Source organism: Oryx dammah, unplaced genomic scaffold (genome assembly GCF_014754425.2).
Source record: "Oryx dammah isolate SB20612 unplaced genomic scaffold, SCBI_Odam_1.1 HiC_scaffold_28, whole genome shotgun sequence".
Lineage (NCBI taxonomy): Eukaryota > Metazoa > Chordata > Mammalia > Artiodactyla > Bovidae > Oryx > Oryx dammah.
In genome coordinates, this window is record NW_024070212.1 from 101239918 (window position 1) to 101265796 (window position 25879).

Genomic DNA, 25879 nt, shown 5'->3' on the forward strand with positions numbered 1-25879 from the left:
TTCTCAATATTGTTTTCATTATTCAGGCTCTTTTTTGTATCCATGCAAATTTTAAAATTACTTGTTCTAGTTCTGTGGAAAATGCTCTTGGTGTTGTGATAGGGATTGTACTGGATCTAGATTGCCTTTGACAGTATGGTCATTTTAATAACAGTAATTCTTCCAGTCCATGAACATGGTTCATCTTTCCATTTGTTTGTGTCTTTAATTTCTTTCATCAGTGTTCTATGATTTTCCAAGGGCAGGTCTTTACCTCCTTTGGTGGGTTTATCGTCTTAACCATTTTCTAAGTGTGCAGTGCTGTGGTATTAACTAGTTACACACTGTTGTGCAGCTGATCTCTAGGACTTTTTCATCTTGCAAAACTGAAATTCTATACCCGTTGAACAGCTTTCCTTTCGCCCACCCCAGTCTGTGGCAATCACCATTCTACTTTTTTAAGAATCTGACTACTTTCAGTTCAGTTCAGTTCAGTTCAGTCTCTCAGTCGTGTCCGACTCTTTGCGACCCCATGAACTGCAGCAAGCCAGGCCTCCTTGTCCATCACCAACTCCCGGAGTTCACTCAGACTCACGTCCATCAAGTCAGTGATGCCATCCAGCCATCTCATCCTCTGTCGTCCTCTTCTCCTCCTGCCCCCAATCCCTCCCAGCATCAGAGTCTTTTCCAATGAGTCAACTCTTCGCATGAGGTGGCCAAAGTACTAGAGTTTCAGCTTTAGCATCATTCCTTCCAAAGAAATCCCAGGGCTGATCTCCTTCAGAATGGACTGGCTGGATCTCCTTGCAGTCCAACTTTAGATATCTCACAAAAACAGAATCGAGCATTATTTGTCCTTTTGAGGGATTAGGCTCATTATCAAGGCTTTTGCTGTGCAGTGATAAACTGGCTTCTCAAAAGGTTGTGATAATTTACATTTTGATTGAAAGTGTATGAGTGTCCATCAGGCTATACTTTCACTGCTGCTTAGAATCCCCCTTTTGTTTCGATTCTTGCCTAGTCCTTGAAGGAACAACGGGAGTGGACATTCCTGGGATTTCCCAGGCAAGAATACTGGAGTGGATTGCCATTTCCTTCTCCAGGGGATCTCCCTGACCCAGAGATGGAACCTGCAACTCCCGCATTGCAGGCCAATTCTTTACCGCTGAGCCACCATCGAAGCCCAAAATTACTGTATATAGCTATCAAAATGTAACTTAAAAAAAAGTAACTAAAATTATTGATTGTCAGTGAACTTGAGCTTTTCTCTTTTACATTGGCTACTTAGACTTCTGTCAGGATTTCCTTTTTCAAAGCATCCTAGTAAACGGGGGTCTCACTTGATCTCCCTAACAAGTTTCCGAATCCAGAAGACAGCAATCACCATCCCTTAGCGAGTTACAATTCTAGCCCCAGGTTTCAGATCTCTCCCTTCAAAGCCTGGTAGCTGTCCCAGGAAAAATCCCCCGGGAAACGTTTCAGCTACAGGTACCCACCCGGCCCGGCCCAGCCCCAGCCCCAGCCCCAGCCCCAGCCCCAGTCCCAGCCCCAGTCCCAGCCCCAACTCCTGAGCTTTCTGCGCCCGCGCAAGCTGGCTTGTGGGCGGGGCCTAGGCCCGCCGGCCCGCCCCTCGTTCCCTTGCCCCGCCCCAGGCCCCGCCCCATCCGAGGCGCGGCGGCTAAGAAGCTAGGCCAGGAGGTAGGGGAAGGTGAGGGTCCACGCGTGGGACCTTGTCTGCGCCGCGGCGGGGCCAGAGTCCTGAGGCCGGGGAGGAAAGGCGCCGAGTCCCGAGCGCCGCCTGCCTCCCGCCGCCATTTTGTACCGGGAGAGGGCGGTGGCGGCGGGAGGGGAGCTCCCCTGGGGCCGGGCTTGGGCCCCGGGCGGGGCGGTGGCGGAGGGCGGGCCCGGCCGGCTGTTACAGTCTGGGAGGACAGAAGTGGGGTCCCGAGGTTGGCGGCCGCGTGATGCTCGGGCTCCCCGCCGCCCCGCTTCGAGACTTCGGCTAGCCGGTCCCTCTGGGCCGCGGTGTCCTGCAGTGCCACGCTGGATGCAGCCCGCGACAGTGTAGGAAACCGTTCACTGGGCTCTTCGCGTTTGGTGCTCATACCGCAGCTGGTGGGAGGGGCCAGGGAATGGACCGTTGTTCTCTTGTGCAGATGGGGAAAACTAAGGCTCGGAGTGGGGATGAAATTCGCCTAGAGACACTCAGTGAGGTGGTGGCAGTAGGACTCAGGTCTTATTCCTCCAATGCAGCGCCCTTTCCTCCGAGCCCCTCTGCCTCACCTGCCAAAGGAAGCAGCTGAGGTAGGGCCTAAGTTTCTGGAAGTTCGTTCGTTCGTTCTTTGTTTTTAGATCAGCCTTCCTCTGTACCATCCAGGTTAGAGCTGACTAAGAAGTATACGGAAATCAAGTCATGGATCCACCTGCACGTAAAGAAAAGCCCAAAGTTAAAGAGCCTGTCAGCAGAATCGAGAAGGCCAAGCAGAAATCAGCCCAGCAGGAGCTGAAGCAGAGACAGAGAGCAGAGGTGAGAGCGAGGAGGGCCCTTGTACCTGTAGTTTGCTGGAGGTGATGCTGGAATAGGGAGAGCAGAGAATGGTATAGGAGAGCCCTGAGGACCAGAAGGTGAGGTGGCAGGCCAGAGTCACATGCCAAGTGTCAGGAACCCCACCCCCACCCCGACCAGTCCCAGGTGGTCTCCTGATGACCCCGGTGCAGAGCTTTGGTGGTAGAGTCCTGAAGGAGGGAAGAAAGGAGAAAGAGAAGGGCCGTGTGAGGGAGGGTCCTGTAAGGGAGTCCAAGAACAAGTGTCAGACACCCTAGAGCAGATGTCCTGGATTTGGTCTGGAGAGTAGCTGCTCCTAATTCAGAAGTAGAGGCCCAAGCTCTGCACCCACCACTGTGTTCCTTTGTTCAGTCTGCCCTTAAAAGTCTATTTGACTGTTTACATGAATATTTTACTTTAAAAGCTTACTCTGGTCTTTTCCCTCTTTCTATTTCTTTTCTTTTTTTTTTTTGAAATTTCAAAATACAGAAAAACAATATTATAACAAATACCTGGGTACTCAGCACCCCAGATTGGCAGTGTTTAACATTTTGTCATATTTGCATGTAGTCTTTTTTAAGATAAATAAAAATTACCTGTAAATTTGAAATCCCCTCTCTCCATTTCCTGTTTTATGCCATTTTTCCCCTCTTTATGGACAGCCATGATTTTTTTAATACTTTTACACTCAGGTATATTAGTAGATATTCTTGAACAATATAAAATTTTTGTTTTAAAATCTTATATTAAACTAACTGCATATGTTTTATTTTGCATTACGTTTTTTAGAATTATTCATGTTAATATAAGAATCTAGTTTATTCCTCATCACTGTTTATAGTAATCTACTTTGTGAATCCACTTAGTATATTTACTCTGTCTTCCAGTGATGAATGTTTAAATAATTTATAGGGGTTTTTTTTTGCTGTTACAAACAGTGCTGTAGTGAAAACCCTTTAGATGTTTCCTTTCACTCCTGTACTGGAATTCCTATAGGGCCAATATAACTAGAAGTAGAATTATGGGGTACATTTTCAAATTTATTAGATGTTGCCAAATTTTTTTCAAAGAGATTATACAAATTTGTACCCATATTAGCAGAGTAAGAGGGTTCTCATCCCTCATTTCTTTTTCAGTGCTTAGTAGTGTCAGACCTTAAATTTTTGTTAATCTGATCCAGTCACTAACAATATTGAACTGCGACTACATGCTAGGCACTGTTGCGGGCATGGAGGAGTCCCTGCCTTTGTGGAGCTTGCATTCAGTGAGGAAGGCCATCATGATGAGTAAATTTAATAGTGTGTTTGAAGTTAATCTATAAACTGAAATCTGCCTTTGGATTAAGTCAGACTGTCTGAGAGCTGTGGACCTGGCTTCCAGCAGATTGTTCCCACTTCACTTCACCTCCGCATCCCCACCTGGAGCCAGGCCCCCAGATGATTTTTGCATTGCCCTTTGGTGAAAGTTGGAGAACCGCTATAAGAAGCAGCCCCAGGAAACTGTCCCTTGCGCACACTGCAGCGGTAGATGTTGTTGAGGACATTGTTCACGCACTCATTGACACCCTGCGGGTGACACTTACTTGTCTGACCTCGAATCCAAGCTCCTCCGTAAGTTCCAGTTCTTCCCAGGTCAACTTGGGCAAGATACCTAACCTCTCTGAACCTCAGTTCTTCAGTTCCTCCTTGGTAAAATGAGGATGATGACATCAGTCGCATGAGTTTGTTGTGAGCAGAAATGCTGAAGCACGTAGTACAGTGCCTGCCCCAGAGAAAGCACTCAGAAATGGCAATGATGGTTACCACGAGTCTCTGTGCTTTTATCGTGCTCAGTCTAGGTTGAATTGTGCTGACTTGCTAAGCTGTCATACTAGACTTGCACTGTTGTAGCAGCTGGCACTTGTTGAGCTCCTCAGATGTGCCAGGCACGTGCCTGACCACATGTAATCTTCATACTGGTGTGTATTACTGTTGCTCCCACTTTGACCTTTGTAAATCCATCCTGGAATAAAGTTGGGAGATATAACATACGTGACTTTGTGAGGTAGGAGGCATTATCATCATTTAAAGTGAAGTATGAAAAAAAAAAAAAAGTGAAGTATGGTGACCAGAATCCCTAGGTGGTGATGGACTGAGGGGCAGGGCTGCCATCTAAACAGGTCTCTTGACATTCTTCCCTGCTTCCAGCTTTGCCCCACAGCTGCTCGTTCATCTGTGTGGCCTGGAATGCAACCTCCTAAGATAAGAATGTGACAGGAGCCCATGTAGGGAGGCAGAAACACAGTTTCCATTCAGTTTTGCATAGATGCCACATTCCAGGAGGTGAGATGAGAGGGGAGAATGGACTCAGAGGCCCATTTGGCAGTTGAAGCAACATTTGGAACTTTTGATGACCCTTTCTTTCTTGAAAGTCTTTCATTCCTTGGCTTGGACCCTTGACCCATTTTAAGTCTTCTTTCTCTGCTTAGTGTAAATATACACTTAATACATAATTATATATAATACATATAAATAATATATATAAAATGTATTTGTACTCTTAAGGTGAATAAAACAAACACCCTACCACCCCAACTACAGAAATAGAACATGACTGTACATGAGCAGGCCTCACTCTGGCCGTGTCTCCAGCCTTCCCACAAGCAGTACCTGTACCCTCAGTCCTTAGCTTATGCTGTTCTGTATTAATTTACTGCTTCTATGTGCACTCCTAAATGATACTGTATAGCATAACAGTGTATCATCTAGTTTTGCATGTTGCTAAACTTTATGTATGCTACCATATTCCATGACTGGCCCTGTTCACTGAGCATTTTTTTTAGCCATTCAGATTTACTTGTGTTTGTTAAACATACATAAAACATGACCATTTTAACCATGCATTTTGAGAATCATTTCAGTTGTTTGAAAGTGTTTTCATCACTGTGTGGAGTTCTATTTTTCTTGAAGGTTATAGAATCTTACTACAATTTTTAAAAGTTGGGGGGAAAAAGATTGTAGGATTATTCAAGCTTTCTGTTTAGTCAGTTTTGATCATTTTACTCTTCCTCGGAATTTGTATCATTTAAGTTTTCAAACTTATTGACACAAAGTTCATAAATTTTAATTTCTACTCTGGCTTCCCTGGGTGTGAAGAATCTTTCTGCAATGCAGGAGACCCAGCTTTGATCCCTGAGTTGGGAGGATCCCCTGGAGAAGGGAATAGCTACTCACTCCAGTATTCTTGTCTGGAGAGTTCCACGGCCAATCCACGGCCAATCCACGGTCAAAGGAACCTGGCAGGCTACAGTTCATGGGGTTGCAAAGAGTTGGATACAACTGAGCAACTAACACACATGTATCAATAATTATGACTTCTTTTTAATTCTGACGATATTCGTGGAGCCTCCCTTTTATGTCAACAAGTCTCAGAGGTTTGCAGTTTTCTTTAGAATTTTCAAAGAACCACCTTACAGTTTCAGTGATCCTCTCTCTTATACATTTGGTTGCCTTTTCATTAATTTCTGCTCTTTATTTTATATTTTTTGTCTCACTTGTCAGGGTTTTTTCCCTTCTCTTCTTTTTGATTATTCAAATTTTATCCCCTACACACAAACATGGCCCTTTTCTTCTTCTATACAGATTTGGAGGTTTTATGTTGTCTCTGGTTCTTTGGTGGACTGATGAATTACTGGGAGGTGAAGCAGTAAGGTAGATGCCCTGCCTTTCACCTTGGAATGGCTCTTGCAGGTTTCTTCGCCCTCCGCTGCCTGCCCTGGGGCGCGTTCCTACTCCCTCCTGCCTGGACTGTTGTAACAATTGCCTCCTAAATGCCTGTGACCTCTCCTCCCTGACTGCGTCCTTCACATGGTCTTCAGCTTTCTTTCTCAAAGCACAGATATGATCAGGTTTCTTCCCTGCACACTTATCTCTCCAGAGTTGGTCAGATAAAGTCCAGATTACTTGGTATGGCATTTAAGAGCCTAACATACATTTCTTTCTTTCTGAAGCTCCCCAACCTTTCGTATTTAGCATCCTTGAAGTTTCTAGAACTAATGCTGTGCTTTTACATTATTTAATCATAAAATCCATTATTCCATCACTTAGGTTCTTTCCCCTGTCTCTACCTGTTTAAATCCTGTGCGTGTTAGTCTTTGGTCGTGTCTTGACTCTTTGCAACCCCATGGACTGTAGCCCACCAGGTTCCTTTGTTCATGGGGATTCTCCAGGCAATAATACTGGAGTGGGTTGCCCTTTCCTTCTTCAAGGGATCTTCCTGACCCGAACCCAGGTCTCCTGCATGGCGGGCAGATTGTTTACATCTGAGCTATAGGGAAATCCCACCAACCCTTTTTTTTTTTGGCTTTGCGGGCTCTTCGTTGAGGTGTGCAGGCTTTTCTCTAGTGCTGTGTGACTTCTCTTGTTGCGGAGCATGGGCTCTGGAGTGAACAGGCTCAGTAGTTGCGGTGTATGGGCTTAGTTGTCCCGCATGTGGGATCTTAACTTCCCAACCAGGGATTGACCCACATCCTCTGCATTGGAAGGTGGATTCTTAACCACTGGACCCCCAGGGAAATCCCCTACCAGTCCTTTCAAGGCCAGGTCAAGCACCTGCCTCACTGCTTCTTTCCTGATTCCCCAGTGGAGCTACCGTTTGCCTCTCCGGTTGCTTCATCACTGCCCCTGCATTACTGATGCAGTTCTGGCATTTTCACATGACGCAGCCTGTGGTGTCTGAAGACAGGTTGGGCAGCTGCCTTCATTGTTAATGCCTCTTTTCCTCCCATTCAGATCTATGCCCTCAACAGAGTCATGACAGAGCTGGAGCAGCAGCAGTTTGATGAGTTCTGTAAGCAGATGCAGCCTCCCGGAGAGTGAGCCGCCCCTGCGGCCACACTGGCTGGGACCCTGGAAGCTTCGTTCATGGACATGTTACCAGTTTGAAGCTGAGATGGCCCATTTGGAGCCTTACACAGCTAGACAAGAAGAGATTTGTGTTATTCCTGAAACTGGGTAAATCAGAACTTCCCGTATGTAACTTGCTTCACTAGTTCCTCCAATCTGAATTGGCCCATTACTTGCTGAAGAGACTTCTTCTATTCTTCCAAGACAATACTTTTTTTTTTTTTTAACTTTTTCTATTGTTTGAAAAAAAATCAGTGTTTCTTCTGAAACTGTAAACCTTCTCCAAAAATACAAATAAAATACTAATAAAATGTTTGTTTGCTTATACTTTAGGGGTGCCTAGTCATAAGAAAGTGGAGTCAAAATGAATGTAATAGGTCGGAAAAGTTGACATGAGCAGAGGGGAGCCTTTTTCCTTCAAGAAGGGAGCAGAGGTGAGAGGACAGAAAGAACGTGATTGTTTCCAGATTCATTCTTCCTGAGGCTAAGGCTCTGCAGACCCTATAGATCCTAAGTCTTTAGCTATACAGGTGTAAATATATGACTTTTACTCCCAGATGAGCCACTACTCAAAGCCTTGAAACTAAGATTCCTGTCACCCTGTGAATGTGGAGAGCTAGCAGGAGGCTTGTACCAACAAGGGGAGGAGGGGAGCGAAGTGCTTTTGGTTTTTCATTTTGTATTTTATTGAGTGTAGGAGCAGAATAAGCATGGAAATGAGGCTGATTACTCAGAGGGTACAACAGCCAACATTGCCTCCTCTGTTACTCTCTGCACTAGAAATACCTGTATTTTCCCTAGTGGTTCTGGGAACATCTCTAGCAATTCCCACCTCCTCTGTCTCCCCACCACTCTGAAGTCATTGAGAATTCTGTTCCCATTCCTATGCTTATTTTGGCAATAAACCGTGATGTTAAGGAACTTGCTGTCCCTATGGAGAATGTGTTCTGAGTGCCTAAGTCTTAGGATAACCTTCACACAGATTATCCCCAGAAGTAGTAATTAGGTTCTATAGCGTCCTATTGAATTTGGATTGAATGCAAATTTTTCAGTTTTATGTTTTGGAGGAATGGGGGTTTGGAGTAAGCTGTCATCATAAACATAAGGAAATGATATAGTATACTAGAAAGAACAGTGTTTGGGGGTCAAGTGTAGTTCTTACTACTTTGGATAAGTTATTAACCTCTCTAAGCCTCACTCATCTCCCATCTGTGTAATGGAATAATATTTTCTTCCTCTCAAGATCATTCATCAAAAAAATAATATATGTAATAACTACTCAGTAAATATTACTTCCCAGCTACCTTACTTCATGGGATATGTTTCAAATTTCAAATAACCAATTAATATATGAGTGTTGGTTGGAAAGATTCTGATCCTTAGTTGGGAACTGCTTGTATTAACATGTCACAGCCCTGGATATAGTTTATCCTAGAGAAGTGTTCTAGAATTGCAAACTGTAGGTGGTTGTCAAATCAGTTTAATAAATTATGACTAGCTTATCTTTTTAATTAAACAGTAGGGGCCTACCTGGTGGTTCAGTGGTTAAGAATCTACCTTGCAATGCAGGGGATGCTGGTAGATCCCACATGCTGCAACTAAACATTGGCGTGCCAAAACTAAGACCCCTTGTGCAGCCAAATAAATATTTTTTTTTTTAAAAAAAAGAGCTTTTAAAGAAAGAACAGATTTTAAAATACCAATGTGGTGAGGATATTGTTTCATGAAGCTTTTGTTTCAGCTTTCAGTTTTTTACCATTGAGTACAATGTTAGCTGTGTGTTTGTATATGTGGACTTGAATATGTAGAAGTACATTCCTTCTATACCTACTTTATTAAGAGTTTATCATAAATAGGTGTTGAATCTTGTCAAACACTTTTTATGCATCTAGTGAGATGATTATCATTTTTATCCATCATTTTTTTAATGTGGTGTAGCACATTTACTGGTTTGTGCACCCTAGAATCCCTTAATCCTTTTACTATATTGTGCATTTGGTTTGCCAATATTTTGTTGAGGATTTTTGTGTCTGTATTCAGTAGTGATACTTGTCTGTAATTTTCCTTTTTTGTGTGTTTTCTGTTTGCTTTTGGTATAGGGTGATATGGGCCTTATAAAATAGGAAGTATTCCTTCCTCTTCAGTTATTTGGAGTAGTTTAGAAGGATATTAAGTCTTCTTTGAATGTTTGATAGAATTCACCTATAACCCCAGCAGGCCCTGGACTTTTGTTTTGGGGGAAGTTTTTGATTACTCTTTCAGTCTCTACTAGTGATCGCTCTATTAGGATTTTCTATGTCTTCATGATTCACTCTTGGAAGACCTTCCTTCTTGTTCGTTGTCCAATTTGCTGATTTATAGCTGATCTAATCTTTTGTGTTTCTGTCATATCCATTGTTATTTCTCCTCTTTCATTGTTGAGTTTATTGGTACCTCCTCTTTTTTTTTTTCCCTTGGTGAGTCTAACAGTTTGTCAGCTCTCAACTGATCTATAACTATCCTCATATTGCTTTGTTTGAGGCGATGTAGTATGATTATTATTGTATAAACAAAGTACAATGTGTATTTTCCCTTTCAAAGCATTCCTCTGGAAGTCTACATATTTATTTCAGCTCTGCTGCTATGGCTCAGAATGGATGTGGAAATCCTCTTTCAGAATTGCATCTTCTTCCTTTGAACATAGCTCAAGTTCTAGAAATAGCCAGAAGTCATTTGAGGCCAAAATCAATAGTTAATTTGGTTTTGGTTTAAAAAGAGGATATCATTGGCTAATATTAAATATTAGGTTTTTAGACTAAATTTGGTTGGCTCGAGCAAAATAAGTATTTTTTGAGCACCTGTTATGTCTAGGCACTGTGCTAAGTGCTGACCTCTAAGAGCATATGTGAAGACAGTTATCATCTTGGAGTTCCTAAAATATTTTGATGAAGGATAGCAACAGTGAAATGAGGATTCAGCATTTAAGGGCATCACACTGAAATGTCTGAGCCCATGTATATTTGTAAGATTCCTACTATATTATTCTAACCTTGTACATAATTCACTAGAATGCACAACCAAATCAATTCATCTACAAAGTATGTGTTTCTGAGTGTGGGGCACTGTGGCAGGCAGCAGAAACATGAAAATGTAAACTGAAGGAACCTAAAAATCTAGGAAGCTGATCTATTCATCTATCCATGAAAACAAAAAGTAAGTGCTATAACAGATATGAATAGAAAGCCATGGAGAAAAGAGGGTGCTGTCTTCCTGTAGAGCCAAATCATAGCAATGTGGACCTCACTGGACTTTTTTCATATAACTTTAGAGTTAATGCATACTTGCAATATATATTGTTCTGCAAACTTCAAGAAGTTAGGCCTGAGGTGAAGGAGGTCTGGTGCACTGGCCGAGGAAGGGGCAGAATGAGCCAATAATCCTCTAGGACACCAGCTGGAGGTGGAAAGTCCAGAGGCAGTGCTGTGAGCATGCCTTTTAGTGGGCCTGAGTTCTCTGTGACGTGCCACTTTAGGGTTCCATACAGTTCTCTTTATTTCTATTCAATTTGGATTTTAGAATATGAAATGTCCTTTGAATATCTTCAGTTTAATATTTTTAGAGCTTAGGGGGAAAAAAAAAACACATAATGAGATCCTAGAGGCCAGATGATGCCCTCAAGATGCCAATGTGTCTAATCTCTAAACAAAGCAAAAGGCAAAAGTTTTAATTGTGAAAAAAAAAAAAAATCCTACACATAAATTGGGCAACAGGATTGCCCTGCCATCAGCTCTGCTCTACAGAGCCAGAGTCTATAAACGTAAGAAACCCATTAGTAAGCCCCACCTTACCACTGGAGTCATTATATTCAGGCAGGACAAGGTGGAGGCTACACCAATTCTGAAGGGTTTCATTCATTTCTAAGGGACAAACCTTAGTGCACCATGTCACACAGCTGGTAACAGAACTAGAACTCAAACCCAGCCCAAGGTTAGCTTGGAAAAAAAATGTGTTCTGTATGACACAAACAACTGTTGTCACCAAGGGATTCAGAATCCTGAACAAAGAGGAAGAAGTACAGGCCACTGGCCCTACTGTGGGGTTGCTCTGGTTCAAGGCCACATGTATCTAGCACTGCACAACACAGACACAAGGAAAGATTTAGTGAGGGTAAGGCAAGCTTTGGCCCACCATGCTGGCAGAAACCCCACAGAGGCCCGTGGGAGTGGCTGTTTTAATATCTTCAGTGCTGCAGCCTAAGACATGCTGCCTTGCCCCACAGAGCATCTGGAAAGAAGATGTAGGAGAGTGACCACGTCAGGCAGTAAAAAGCAGTTATCGAGAATGGACACAAAAACAGCATGATGACACCTAGAAGAAGGAAAAAGGCAAACACTCAATTCATATGAAGCTGTCTTATGTGTATTTTCCACCCTCTAAGTCCAATCCCCATCTTTCCAGCCTTCAGTTTTTACTCACACTAAAAAACCATTGGCACATGAGCCTTACCTTTATGAAGTTTGTGTAACTAGATAATTACAATCTAACGCAATCTCTATTTCTTTGCATTGTTCACTTAAGTCTTTCTTATCTCTCCTTGCTATTCTCTGGAATTCTGAAAGTGAAAGTGTTAATTGCTCAATTGTGTCTAACTTGTTACAACCCCATGGACTCTATAGCCCGCCAGGCTCCTTTGTCCATGGAATTCCCCAGGCAAGAATAGTGGAGTGGGTAGCTATTCCGTTCTCCATGGGATCTTCCCGACCCAGGGATCAAACCCAGGTCCCCTGCATTGCAGGCAGATTCTTTACTATCTGAGCCACCAGGGAAGCTCTGACTATTGAATATTCATTGGAAGGACTGATGCTGAAGCTGAAGTTCCCATACTTTGGCCACCTAATGCGAAGAGCAACTCATTGGAATAGACTGTGATGCTGGGAAAGATTGAGGGCAGGAGGAGAAGGGGGCGACAGTGGATAAGATTGTTGGATAGAATCACCAACTCAATGGACAAGTTTGAGCAAACTCCAGGAGATAGCAAAGGACAAGAAAACCTGGCGTGCTGTAGTCCATGGGGTCACAGAGTCAGACATGACTTAGCAATTGAACAACAACAATGCCATCTCAGATTCTGTGTTGTCAAATTCAGATCAGAAATCAGTCTTGCCAAGAATACATTTGAGTTGCCTGGATCTCTTGCTAGAAAAAGAAAAGGAAAAAGAAAAAGTATATTCATATTGTTTCAAGTTTAACATGTGATAGGGGTCAATACAGTATTATACACATGTGGAAGAGTTAACATAGCAGGCCTAAGACTGCTATCCTTAGAAAATCCTGCTTGCAAGGTGGGCCAAGAGCCTAGAATCTTGAATAATAAAGTTTCCTACACTGATAAAAACTGATGAGAGCAACTGGATATACAAGTGAGGTAGTTAATGCAGAACATTGATTTCCTTCTGTGGAAGTCTGGAATTTTGGTACATGCTAGGCATGAGAAACGCTGGACTGGAAGAAACACAAGCTGGAATCAAGATTGCCGGGAGAAATATCAATAACCTCAGATATGCAGATGACACCACCCTTATGGCAGAAAGTGAAGAGGAGCTAAAAAGCCTCTTGATGAAAGTGAAAGAGGAGGGTGAAAAAGTTGGCTCAACAAAGCTCAACATTCAGGAAACTAAGATCATGGCATCTGGTCCCATCACTTCAAGGCAAATAGATGGGAAAACAGTGGAAACAGTGTCAGACTTTATTTTGGGGGGCTCCAAAATCACTGGTGATTGCAGACATGAAATTAAAAGACACTTACTCCTTGGAAGAAAAGTTATGACCAACCTAGATAGCATATTCAAAAGCAGAGTCATTACTTTGCCGACTAAGGTCTGTCTAGTCAAGGCTATGGTTTTTCCTGTGGTCATGTATGGGTGTGAGAGTTGGACTGTGAAGAAGGCTGAGCGCCGAAGAATTGATGTTCTTGAACTGTGGTGTTGGAGAAGACTCTGGAGAGTCCCTTGGACTGCAAGGAGATCCAACCAGTCCATTCTGAAGGAGATCAGCCCTGGGATTTCTTTGGAAGGAATGATGCTGAAGCTGAAGCTCCAGTACTTTGGCCACCTCATGCGAAGAGTTGACTCATTGGAAAAGACTCTGATGCTGGGAGGGACTGGGGGCAGGAGGAGAAGGGGATGACAGAGGATGAGATAGCTGGATGGCATCACTGACTCGATGGCTGTGAGTCTGAGTGAACTCCAGGAGTTGGTGATGGACAGGGAGGCCTGGCATGCTGCGATTCATGGGGTCGCAAAGAGTCGGACACAACTGAGCGACTGAACTGAACTGAGGCAGAGGGGAGGGGCTTCCCTAGTGGCTCAGTGGTAAAGAATCCACCTGCCAACGCAGGAGACTTCAATCCCTGGGTTGGCAAAATCCCCTGGAGAAGGAATGGCAACCCACTCCAGTATTCTTGCCTAGGAAATCCCATGGACAGAGGAGCCTGGAGAGCTACAGTCTATGGGGTCACAAGAGATGCACACAACTGAGCAACTAAACCACCGCCAGGCAGAGGGGACCTATGCGTCCAGCCCCTGTAAATGCCTTCAGCACTGAGTCTCTAAAGAGCTTCCTAGAAGACAGACCTTCACAAGCAGTGTCACAATTCAGGCTGGAGAATTGTGTCCTGAGTGACTCCACGGGGAGAGGATGCTTGGAAGCTTGCACCTGGTTCCCTCCAGACTTGGTTCCTTTCAAGTTTCCCTTGACTGATTTGGTTTATCCTTTTGCTATAACAAATCTGAGCTATATGTGTGACTCTCTGCAGAATCCTGTGAGTCCTCCTAGAGAAGCACTGACCCAGGGGTGGTCTTGAGGGAGCGCCCCCGCCTCCACTCCCGCAACACAATTTCAATCTCAGATTTACCACCAAAGGGCACCAACATTTGTGGAGACCTACTTTGCACTAGAGGCTTCCCAGGTGGCTCAGTGATAAAGAATCTGCCTGCCAATCCAGGAAACACGTGTTCGATCCCTGGGTCAGGAAGATCCCCTGAAGGAGGAAATGGCAACCCACTCCAGTATTCTTGCCTTGGAAATCCCATGGACAGAGGAGCCCAGTGGGCTACAGTCTATAGCGTCACAAAGAATTGTACAGTCTGCTGGGTAGGTTACAAAAAGTACTTTATGTGCATTTCAGAATTACCCTGTGATTTAGGATTAAGTCTGTTTTTCAGATAAGGAAACAAAGGGTATATAATTCGGACAAGGTCCTCATTCAATCCCTCATCTGCTTGGATGTTAAAAACTAGACACAGTCTGCTTCAGAAAGCTCAAATGGAGGGAGGGAGCGTATAGTCTATGGCATTTCCATGGGAGGAACCAGCATATACTCCTCAAGAGAAATCAGAACATGCGACCTGAAAAAGACCACTTCTAAGGATAAGAAGCAGTTACAGAAAGGTATTCAGTTCAGTTCAGTTCAGTTGCTTAGTCGTGTCTGACTCTTTGTAACCCCATGAATCACAGCACCCCAGGCCTCCCTGTCCATCACCAACTCCTGGAGTTCACTCAGACTCACAGCCATCGAGTCAGTGATGCCATCCAGCTATCTCATCCTCTGTCATCCCCTTCTCCTCCTGCCCCCAATCCCTCCCAACATCAGTCTTTTCCAATGAGTCAACTCTTCGCATGAGGTGGCCAAAGTACTGGAGCTTCAGCTTCAGCATCATTCCTTCCAAAGAAATCCCAGGGCTGATCTCCTTCAGAATGGACTGGTTGGATCTCCTTGCAGTCCAAGGGACTCTCCAGAGTCTTCTCCAACACCACACTTCAAAAGCATCAATTCTTCGGCGCTCAGCCTTCTTCACAGTCCAACTCTCACACCCATACATGACCACAGGAAAAACCATAGCCTTGACTAGACGGAACTTAGTCGGCAAAGTAATGACTCTGCTTTTGAATATGCTATCTAGTTTGGTCATAACTTTTCAGAATACTACATCTAGAGAACAGTCATTGATTTGTTGAGTTAATGAGATAATATTTTAAACCAAAGTTGTCCTGAAAAAAGGTCTCAGTAGCCATAGAGCAGTTCCTCAGATGTACAGAGCTCTGGGGTGGGGGGTGGGGGGTAGAGGGAGAAGGGAACTTGGTCTAGAAAGATGACTGGCTGTCCTCCAATATCCACAGCAGGCATTTTGAAATCTATCCAGCAGGGCTTCAGTATCAACTGGTGTCAGGTTTTGAGGTGCAGTCTCCCCCTTTACCCACACAGCACAGACAATCCATGGAAGGCTGTCAAGTGTGCCATCTGTTTTGAGAAGAGGGGATCAATGGTGTCTACAAAGAATACTGTGGGAAACACTGCTGCAATGAAATAAGAGAAGGGCTAGTGAAGGGAAGAAGCAGGCTAAGAAATTTCCATTTACAGGACACATTTGTGCCAGAGGATTTATACCCATTACCTCATTTAATCTCAAGAATCTTGCAAGGTAGGGATTATCAGCTTCATCTTAGAGATGAAGAAAACTGCAGCAGGCTCAAATTCAGGCAACTAATATATGCTGAAGTTAGAACTTGAACTCAGGTGTGTTTAGCTCCAAACCAGGTGTCTTCTCCCCTCATTGTGCCTCTGCCAACTGGGACACAGGAGGAGCCAGCACTTGGAACTTGGACAGGGCTGTGGGTGCTAATGCTACAGAAGAAAGGGCGTGAGCTTAAAGAGGAGAGTCAGGATGGAACCCAGGACCTTCAAATAACCAAAAGTGAAAGTGTCAGTCAGCCAGTCATGTCTGACTCTTTGCATCCCCATGGACTGCAGCCTGCCAGGTTCTTCTGTCCATGGGATTCTCCAGGCAAGAATACTGGAAATGTTGCCATGCCCTCCTCCAGACTCAAGGATTGAACCTGGGTCTCATGTATTGCAGGAAAATTCTTTATCATCTGAGCCACCACTTCAAACCAAATGGACCCACATAGAAACTAAGCATAGATGTCATCCTGTTTACATGAGCGCATTTCAAAAGAAGAAAAATCGGTGTTCCTTGAAGAAGACCATCAATCAGAGAAATCTTAGGGAGACATCTTCCAGGGCCCCAGTGTGACCAGGGCCTCAGGGCCTGGCACCCTTTACTCAATTGCTATAGCCCAGAACCTGCTTCCTCAATATGAGCTGTACAATATTTCCAACACTCATGTCACATCTCTTCATCTTTACCCCCACCATTACCTTTCATGTGATAAAAAGCTGGTTTTCCTACTTCCATTCTGAGTCTCCTACAGTCTATTCTCCACATTACAGTCAAAGTGAACGTGTAAAACTGCTGCTCAGAAATCCCTTCAGAGACTTCTCATTTGCCTCCAGGATCCAGTCCCCAATCCTACCCAGTCCGCTCGCTTCACTGGCTTCAGTCTGTTGCCAGCCCTCTCTCAGCAAGTTCAGCCACACTGCTGCTCAAAGGCATCTGGCTGCTCAAAGGCATCTGGCTGCTTCCTGCCTCAGAGCACTCACAAAGCTCTGTTTCATTTTCTGAACCACCCCTCCCACTGCTTGGCAAATCATCTTGTAGTTTTCATGTGTTTTTAATTTTTTCCCGTTTTATTGAGATATCACTGACATATAACTTGGTATTAGTCCAAGGTATATCAACAACTTTGATATTTGTGTATATTGCAACATGATAACCATAGTAAATTTAGTTAGTATCCATCACCTCACAAAGTTACAAATTTTTTTCTTGTGATGAGAACTTTTAAGATCCACTATCTTAGCAACTTTCAAATAGACAATACAGTATTGTAGACACCATGATGTACATTACATGCACAGAACTTATTTATCTTGTAACTGGAGTTTTTACCTTTTGACCAATTTCACCCAGGTTTCGTTCCCTCTAGGCATTCCCATCTAAATTAGGTCATCCTCTGATGCCCTCTGAGATGCCATTATCATGGCAATGAGCAGCAATGATAATAAATGATCACTAGTGACATTAAGAGCAATACATTTCACTTACCTCCCAGATAGACCATTTTTTTCCAGCTCTCAGACTCCAGGATTTCATCATGTGGGTAGTAGCTCTGGTCCATCATGAACAGAATCATGAGTGAGGCCATGCAAGAGAGAATGAACGTGTTGCCTTTGGTCAGGAGGGAGGTGGAAGCCAAAACACAGGAAGCATAGGGGCAGGGTAGACCCTTGTATGTGAAAGGAATGCCTGAAGAGAAAGAAAAGATGGGGTTAACTGCTTCCCACTGCTCTAAAGCATCCCCAGGAGGAAGCCCTTCTCTCTTTAGGTCTTCCCTACCCCATATTCCAAATTCCTTCACTCTCAGGGCAGCGGCCAGCTGTAAAGAACTTAATTATTCAGAGATGACGTGTGAGTTTTGCACTGGATCCCCAAGGTAAAGCAGGCAGCTAGGACCAGGCCTGTGCCCTGGCACCTAGGAAGCCTCTGTAGAAGAGGCCTTTGAGATATTTCTGTCTGCCTCTGCAGTCTCTTGCATTGTTACCTTAAGCAAGGCAATTACCCCCTCCCTGGAGTTCAGTTTCCCCATCTGTTTTGGGAAACTGGAGTATGACCTCTAGTTTTAGGGTCTGTGAAGCCATGTGCTCCATCCAAAGGTCACACAGCAAGAAAAAAGCACAGCTGGTTCAAGAACCAAGGGTTCCCACCCCCTAGACCAGGGCTCAGCCAAGGCAACCTGAAACCTCCAGTGGGCCTGCAGCAGGAGAGAGAAGGAAGGAAGAGTCTCCATGAAAGGAAGGAGAGGAGTCAGTTACTGCTCCCGAGTTTCTGACATCCAACAGCTTCTCCCCTCCAGTTTCCTACCCTCAGCCATAAGTCTGGTTTCCACTCACCTGTCGAATAAAAACAGAGGCGGAATGAAATAGCTAACACATAGATGATGGCCAGTAACCCATTCAGAGGTCCATCCACGCCTAGAAGCAGGGCTGAGGCCAGGCCAAATGTGGTGAAGACTGCGAAGCCATTCAGTTCGGTTCCTGCTCCAGAAGGCCAAAGTTAGAGGAACTTCCACTCACGTGTCTTGTATCTTAGTCCCCTCTGCTGGGGAGCTGGAGTGGTGACAAGCAGGATCCTGCTGTCAGGTCCCTGAGGGGCTGGAAGGCAATGCTGCTTCCGAGGGTGGTCTGCTGATCAAAGACTAGGGTCTCCTTCTGGCTCTGCCTCAAGCTGACCATGTGGCCTTAGGCAAGTCTTTCTCTGTCTAGGTCTTAGTTTTCCTGTCCTTCAACATGCGAGGGTTGGACCACAATTGGAAACAAATTAATGATATGGAACCCTTTTTTTTTTTCAAGCAAAATCTTACTTGGGAATATTTTATTATATTTTAAGTGAGTTGCTCTGCTTGGGGTATTTTTCGTTTCTCCACACCTCCATTGCCACAACCACAGCTCCCACTCCCAGATCCGCCCTGAGAGGGAGACAGGGCAGATAAGCCAAGTGAAGGCCAGGAGAAGGGCAGCCAGAGGCCCACAGGTGAACCAGCAGAACAGCCAGATCTAGGCTGCGGGGCTCACAGACTCCTGTTCTAGGGCTGCTTCGGCTACACCCAGAGGGACTGAACAGGGGTGGTGACTGCCGGAAGCCTGCTGGATATTACAGGACAGCGGAGCTGACCGGAATGGGTGCTCCTGGGGTCAGGGCTGATGAGTCTGAGGCCTGGACTCACCGGATTTGGAGCAGATGTTCAGGTGTCTGGTCGCTGACCCGATAGCCATGTCTAATAGAAAGCTGACCAAAACCATCCAGGAGGCACAGGAGCATTTCCTAAAGTGCAGGCCCACAGGCCAAACAGGACAGCTCCCTCGCAGTGTCAGAGAGACCCCACCCCTACCCACCCCCAACTAAGCCGATATGCTTCCTGTGCTAGCCAGCACACAGGTGCACACTCCTACATGCTCCCTAACTCACATCCTTTCTGATCTGTGCTGCCTTACACACCACACACATACACACACACAGACTGACATCCCCCTCATACTCGTATTCTCAACCCACATTCTCAAAGGGCTGCCCTCTGTAGGTAATCATTAAGAAACAAGGTCCCTTCCAATTCTAAATTCCAGGTGTATTTGATGGCAAGGGAGATCCTAGGTCCTAGCCCAGCCTCCACAACCATCTCACTGTGGCCTCTGTTCCTCCATCTGTAAAATGAAAGGTTTGTATCAAATGATTTAACAGATACAAGCCTATTTAGATTATCTATTTCTCCAATGTGAGTTTTGTATCTTTGAAGCAGTTGATCTGTTTCATCTTAGGCTACCAAGTCTGTGGACACAGAGTTGTTCACAATATTCCTTTATTATACTTTTAATGTCCATGTAATGATTCCTCATTTTTAATTTCTGATATTCGTAATTTGTATCTTCTCTTTTTCTTGGATAGCCTGGCTAAAGGTTTATCAATTATATTGATCTTTTCAAAGAACTAGATTTTGGTTTCATCGATTTTCTTTATTGACTTCTTGTTCTCAATTTCATTGATTTCTATTCTAATTTTTATTATTTCTTTCCTTCTGCTTACTATGGATTTAATTTGCTCTTTTCTTTTCTAGTTTCCTAAGATGGAAGCCTACGTAATTGACTTTAGATCCTTCTTCTTTTCAGTTTTTTTCAAAGACTTAATTTTTTTGGGAAATTTTAGGTTTACAACAAAATTGAGAGTAATGCAGAGATCCATTACCCTTGTTCTCACATATGCATAGCCTCTCCCATTATCAATATCATTCAACAGAATGATACATTCTGGCCTTGGTATATACCAAAAGTGATCCTACACTGACACATTGCAATCACTCAAAGTCCATAATTTACCTTAGGGTTCATTCTTGGTGTTACACTCTATGGTTTTGGGCAAAAGTATAATGGCATATATCCATCATTATAACATCACACAGCATATTTTCACTGTCCTAAAAGTCCTTTGTGCTCTACCTATTTATGTCCTCCCCAACCCTCCTGACAACTATCATCTTTTTATTGTCTCCATATTTTTGGAGACATATTTCCTCCATATTTCCTTTTCCAGAATGTCAGGTAGTAGAGGTCATATAATATGTAGCCTTTGTAGATTGCCCTCTTTCACTTGATTATATGCATTTAATGTTCCTCCAGGTCTTCTTAGGGCTTAATAGCTCATTTGTTTTTAAGGCTGAGAGTGACAGTCCATTGTCTGGATGTACCACAATTTATTCATTCATCTACTGAAGGATACCTTTGTTACTTTCAAGTTTTGGCAGTTATGAGTAAAATATCATAATCATCTAAGTACAGGTTTGAACATAGTTTTCAAGTCATTTGCTTGATTGTATGGTAGGAGTTGGGCTTCCCTGGTGGCTCAGAGGGTAAAGAATCTGCCTGGAATGCAGGAGACCTGGATTCAATCCCTGGGTCAGGAAGATCTCCTGAAAAAGGGAATGGCTACCCACTCCAGTATTCTTGTCTGGAGAATTCTGTGGACAGAGGACCCTAGCAGACTACAGTCCATGGGGTTGCAACAAGTTGGACATGACTGAGCAACTAACACTGACATACTGACTCATGGTAGGAGTATGCTTAGTTTTGGAAGAAGCCACCAAACTGTTGTCCAAAGGAGCTGTACCATTTTGCATTTGCATCAGCAATGAGTAGGTGCTCCTGTTGCACACATCTTCAGAAGCATTTGTTATTGTTAGTGTTCTGGATTCTAGTCATTTTGATAGGTGTGTAGTGATATCTCATTGTGATTTAATTTGCATTCCCATGATGACATTTGATGAGTATCTTTTCATGTGCTTAAATGCCATCTGTATATCTTCTTTGGTGAGGTATCTGTTAAATTCTTGGGCCCTCTTCAAATTGAATTGTTTTCTTATTGATGAATTTTAAGCTTTGTATATTTAGGACTAAAGTTCTTTATCGAACATATCCTTTGTAAATATTTTCTCCCAGTCTGTGGCTTGTTTTCTAGTTCTCTTGACATAGACTTTGGCAGAGCAGATTTCTTTTCTAATATATGCATACAATGTATAAATTTCCCTCTAAGTACTGTATTCACTGCATCTCACACATTTTGATAAGTTGTATTTTCACTTTCATTTAGTTAAAAATATTTTTTAATTTCTCCTGAGACTTTTTTCTCTATGTATTATTTAGAAATGAGTTGTTTAACCTCCATGTATTTTGGAATTTTCTGGTTATCTTTCTGTTCTTTCTAGTTTAACTCCATATGGTCTAAGAGCATACTTCATATGATTTGCATTTTTTCAAATTTGATAAAGTATGTCTTACAGACCAGAATGTGGTCTATCTGGGTGAGCTTGAGAATAACATGTATTCGGCTATTGTTGGATCAAATATTATATAAAATATCAATTAGATCCAGTGGGTCAAGGATGCTATTCAACTATATCCTTACTGATTTTCTGCCTGCTAAACATCCAATTATGGTAATAGATCCATAACATTCTGCTTGTAGTTCTATTAGTTTTCATCTCATGTATTTTTGACACTCTAAATGATTTCCAAGATATCTTTCATACCCTACCTTCAAGGATTCCTTCTTTTTTGGCTGTGCTGGATGTCCGTTGCAGTGCAGAGGCTTTCTCTAGTTGTGGTACACAGTGACATGGAGCTTCAGTAACTGTGGGGAGCTGACTTCTCTAGTCACGGCACATCAGCCTAGTTGCCCCACGGCATGGGGGATCTTAGTTCCCAGACCAGGGATCAAACCCACATCCTTTGCATTGGAAGGTGGATTCTTAACCACTGGACCACCAGGGAAATCCCACCTTCAAGGATTCTGTGTTTCTCTCGAGCACATGCTCCCAGACCCCCTCTGAAAGCAGCTATAACAATCTCAGGCCAACTTGCCCTAGGAGGCCACACCCAAGTCGACGCACTGACTGCAATGCTTAGGTGGCCCAGCAAAAGCAGAGAGCCTGACCCTAGACCTCAGCAGTCCTGAAACAACCTTAGAATTTCCTTTGTTTAGACCCATATTTATGTGTCTAGAGGGGCTTCCCTGGTGGCTGAGCAGGTAAAGAATCCCCCTGTAATGCAGGAGACCTGGGTTCGATTCCGGGGTTGGGAAGATCCCCTAGAGAAGGAAAAGACTACCCACTCCAGTATTCAGGCCTGGAGAATTCCATGGAATAAACAGTTCATGGGGTTGCAAAGAGTCAGACACAACTGAGCGACTTTCACTTCACTGTGTGTCTAAAGGGAACTGGGCCCACCATCATGGCCTTAAATACTACATTCCCAGAAGATTAGGTTGAACTAAGAAGACATAGATTTTCTGCTGCAGGTTTTCAAACTGGAAGGGAACTTAAACATCATTAGGTAAAACCATCTTATTTTATGGATGAGAAACAGATCCAGAGAAGTTACTTGCTAATGGTTAAGTCTCCATGAAGAGATTATCTTTAAAGCTCTGATTTCACAAAGGCATTGAAATATAATTCAATTCATAGAAATATAATTTGCTTACAATTTTGGGGGGGACCCATACTCATGTCTCAGACTTTCCAGAACAGTTAACTTTAACTATTCTGCCAGGTCATATGCTGTAATTTAAGAATCAAAAAAAATATTAATGGTAGCCTGCCTACCCAAGGATTGTGCAAAGGCTACAGGAATGGAATCTCTTGATTTTCTTATAGAAACCATTCTAGATTGCCATATCTGGAGAGATCTATAGAGATCATAGGTCCTTGTTTTACAGATGGAGAGGGACTTCCCTGGCAGTCCAGTGGTTAAGACTATGTGCTCCCAGTGCAGGGAAATGGGCTTGATCCTTGGTTGGAGAACTAAGACCCTGCATGCTGCACACACAAAAAAGATGGGAGAAACTGAGGTTCAAGATGTGACCTAGCCAAGGTCACATATCAGGCTGGTAGTTGAACTGAGGCTAGGATCTTCGCCCCTTGACTCCTAACCCACTGCACTTTCTCCTGCCCCGAGTCAATCTGTATGCCTCAGTGCTTTGTTCTCTAGACAAACCCCCCGCTCCCTCCCTCATGCCCTTGGCTCCAGCTCTTGGCAAAGAGCTTGCTGGGCCCCCAGACATACTTGCAGAAGCTGCAGAAGATGGAGAAGAGCCCCAGGATCATGTTGGCCAGGGACAAAGCATTGACAACATCCTTCCAGGTAAATTCATTCATCTGGGGATGGCTCTGCTCTTTGGTCGGGAAGAAACTGCTGCACTCACCTGGGGCCCAGGAGAGAGGGTCATGGGGTTGCCAAGGTCAAAGAGTCCCAAAAGAAGCTCTCAGGGACCAGGTACCTCCTGTTCCCCTAGACCCCACCCTAGAACTGCACCCTCCCAACATCATTTCACTGGCTGGAATGAAGGAGACTACAGGTTAATGGAGGAGACTCAGGAGGTGAGACAAAGGTGCTGAAGATGAATGCCTGGGAATGTTCAATAGCAAAATGAGTGAGCCATAGCTATGAATCATGACCACAGCCTCCACCCACCTCTGACACCTCTTGCCCTACAGCACCTCTCTCCTGCCCATACAGTGACCCTCCTGGCCTCCCCATGGCCCAGGGTCCAAGGGGTACACAGGCCATTCCCCAATCTGAGAGATGAGCCCCTTGTCATAAAGACCTTTATCATAAATGAGCCTCCTTTATTTTTACTTTACAAAGTAAGTAAGTGTTAAGTGTTAGTTGCTCAGTCATGCCCGACTCTTTGCAACCCCATAGACCGCAGCCCATTTTCCAGGCAAGGATACTGGAGTGGGTTGCCATTTCCTTCTCCAGGGGATCTTCCCAACCCAGGGATCAAACCCCGGTCTTCTGCACTGCAGGCAGATTCTTTACAGACTGAGCTACAAGGGAAGACAAAGCTACTTTTAATACTCTAGAGTGAGCCCACAGGAATCAAAACACTGGCAAGAGGTAACCCCCACACCCCTAGGAGTGGCCCAGGAGGCCAGAGGCTACCTGATGGGAGTGAAGCACAAAGGGCCTGCTGCAGATCCAGGCTCCTTTGCCCCTCCAGCCACACTCCCTCCCTCAGAAGGAGAGGGTGTGGCTGAGGTGCCTCAGGGTCCTAGTTCAGACAGTCCCCAGCAGCTGGCTCAGTACCAACAGCGGAAGAGATGAGAAACACGAAATGAAGACAGACAGCGCTGGATAGTTCACAGGACCCTTTTACCACATTCTCTCTCCTGATCCTGACAACCTGGGGAGATGCTACTATAATTTTCCCCATTTCATGGTTGAGGAAACTGAGGTCCTGAGAAATGGACATACTTGCTCACAGTCACATATTAGGTGAGTAGAATCAATCCCACCTGTTTGATTCTAAATCTGGTGCTTCTTACTAGGGGTGTGATCTCAGCAGGAGGAGGTCTTTGTGGCAGGGGATGATGAGGGAGCTCCAATGGCCAGCCCAGCGGGGGAGCTACAGCCTTTCCACGCAGCAGCAGCCCCTGCCGGTCCTCCTCTCTCCCCCAGCCTCCTTTGGCAGCAGGGATCAGCTGGCCCTGGCCATTTTCACAGTCCCGCTGTGTCTGTGTTCACTCTGAAACCAAATACATGCACTCCTCACACATAAACTGCATTGTGAACCTTGCTTTTGGAGAGAGCCCCAGTGCTCTCTGCAACAGGGAGGCCCCACCGGTTGTAAACACACTACTCACATACAGAATCCTGCACTTGACTACAATATACAAGTTCCAAGGTGTTTCCATATCTGTTTTCTCATTTAATCCCCACTTATTTTCAAGGTGAGGAAGCTGAGACTCTGCTTCCATATAGCCCCTCTGTACAGCCCCAGGCGTTTCTGCTCTGGGCAAGAGCTAAGACAAGTCATTGTCCTTTCCCATAAATACTGCCTCCAAGATGCAGAGGGTGAGAAGGGGCCGGATTTGGAGTTTAGAGCTAAGAGTTTATCAGGCAGCACGGCAGAGCTAACTGCTCCCGTAGGCCAGCTTTATTCACCAAGGGGTATCAGTAGCTATAATCCCAAAGCCACTGGGACTCCTGAGACCTTGTCATGCCAGATTCCCTCAAAACGTAAGACAGATACCTGCTAGCCAGACAAATCTGGAATGGGAAGGGGGGCAAAGGACCAGAGTTATGTTCCCTCCCTGTCAACCCTTCCCTCCTGGTCTGTCCTGAGTCTCAGGGCTCAGCTGGCGAGACCAAACACCTCTGTTCCAGTCTAGTCTACTGTTGCCTGGAAGAGCAGCATCCTAGCATCTCTGCCTCTCTGCAGAGATACCTGGGTGTGTCCAAAAGTTACGAGACACACCTCATCTATACTGCTTCACCGTTTAATGAATGTTCAATTAATTGTCTACCAGATTATCTTGTTCATTCACAAAGCACGTTCAACTCTGTGGTTTCCAATGGCCCTGTGAGGTCTGCCAGGTAAAGCAGAGAAGACTCAGAGAGGGGAAGAACCTCGTTCAAGGTCACACTGGAAGTGGCAGAACAAGACTTCCAGCTTCACCTTAAGGGTTCTTTCCTGTGTACTCTGCTGTCTAC

At 44.4% G+C, this 25879-nt stretch overlaps 2 protein-coding genes across 5 annotated transcripts; one reads left to right on the forward strand and one right to left on the reverse strand.

The window, feature by feature from the left end:
* Positions 1–1619: 1619 nt before the first annotated feature.
* LOC120856312 (small vasohibin binding protein) lies at positions 1620–7722 on the forward strand. Of its 3 annotated transcripts, none has more exons than XM_040231481.1 (3): positions 1620–1677; positions 2357–2506; positions 7294–7722. In XM_040231481.1, exons 2-3 carry the CDS (start codon positions 2393–2395, stop codon positions 7378–7380), a joined length of 201 nt encoding a protein of 66 aa, XP_040087415.1. In that variant the 5' UTR covers positions 1620–1677; positions 2357–2392; the 3' UTR covers positions 7381–7722. The 3 variants fall into 3 exon arrangements, with proteins under 3 accessions (XP_040087415.1, XP_040087414.1, XP_040087417.1); XM_040231480.1 differs by having other exon boundaries at positions 1626–1687; XM_040231483.1 differs by lacking the exon at positions 1620–1677 and adding an exon at positions 1876–2043.
* On the reverse strand, positions 2976–24051 carry TMEM269 (transmembrane protein 269). Of its 2 annotated transcripts, none has more exons than XM_040231476.1 (5): positions 23450–24051; positions 19069–19166; positions 18236–18379; positions 17391–17591; positions 2976–4525 (listed from the first exon to the last, which is right to left on the reverse strand). In XM_040231476.1, the coding sequence occupies exons 1-5, from the start codon at positions 23539–23541 to the stop codon at positions 4389–4391; spliced, it is 672 nt and encodes a 223-aa protein (XP_040087410.1). In that variant the 5' UTR covers positions 23542–24051; the 3' UTR covers positions 2976–4388. The 2 variants fall into 2 exon arrangements, with proteins under 2 accessions (XP_040087410.1, XP_040087411.1); XM_040231477.1 differs by lacking the exon at positions 2976–4525 and adding an exon at positions 9122–11754.
* Between the last annotated feature and the right edge of the window lie 1828 nt (positions 24052–25879).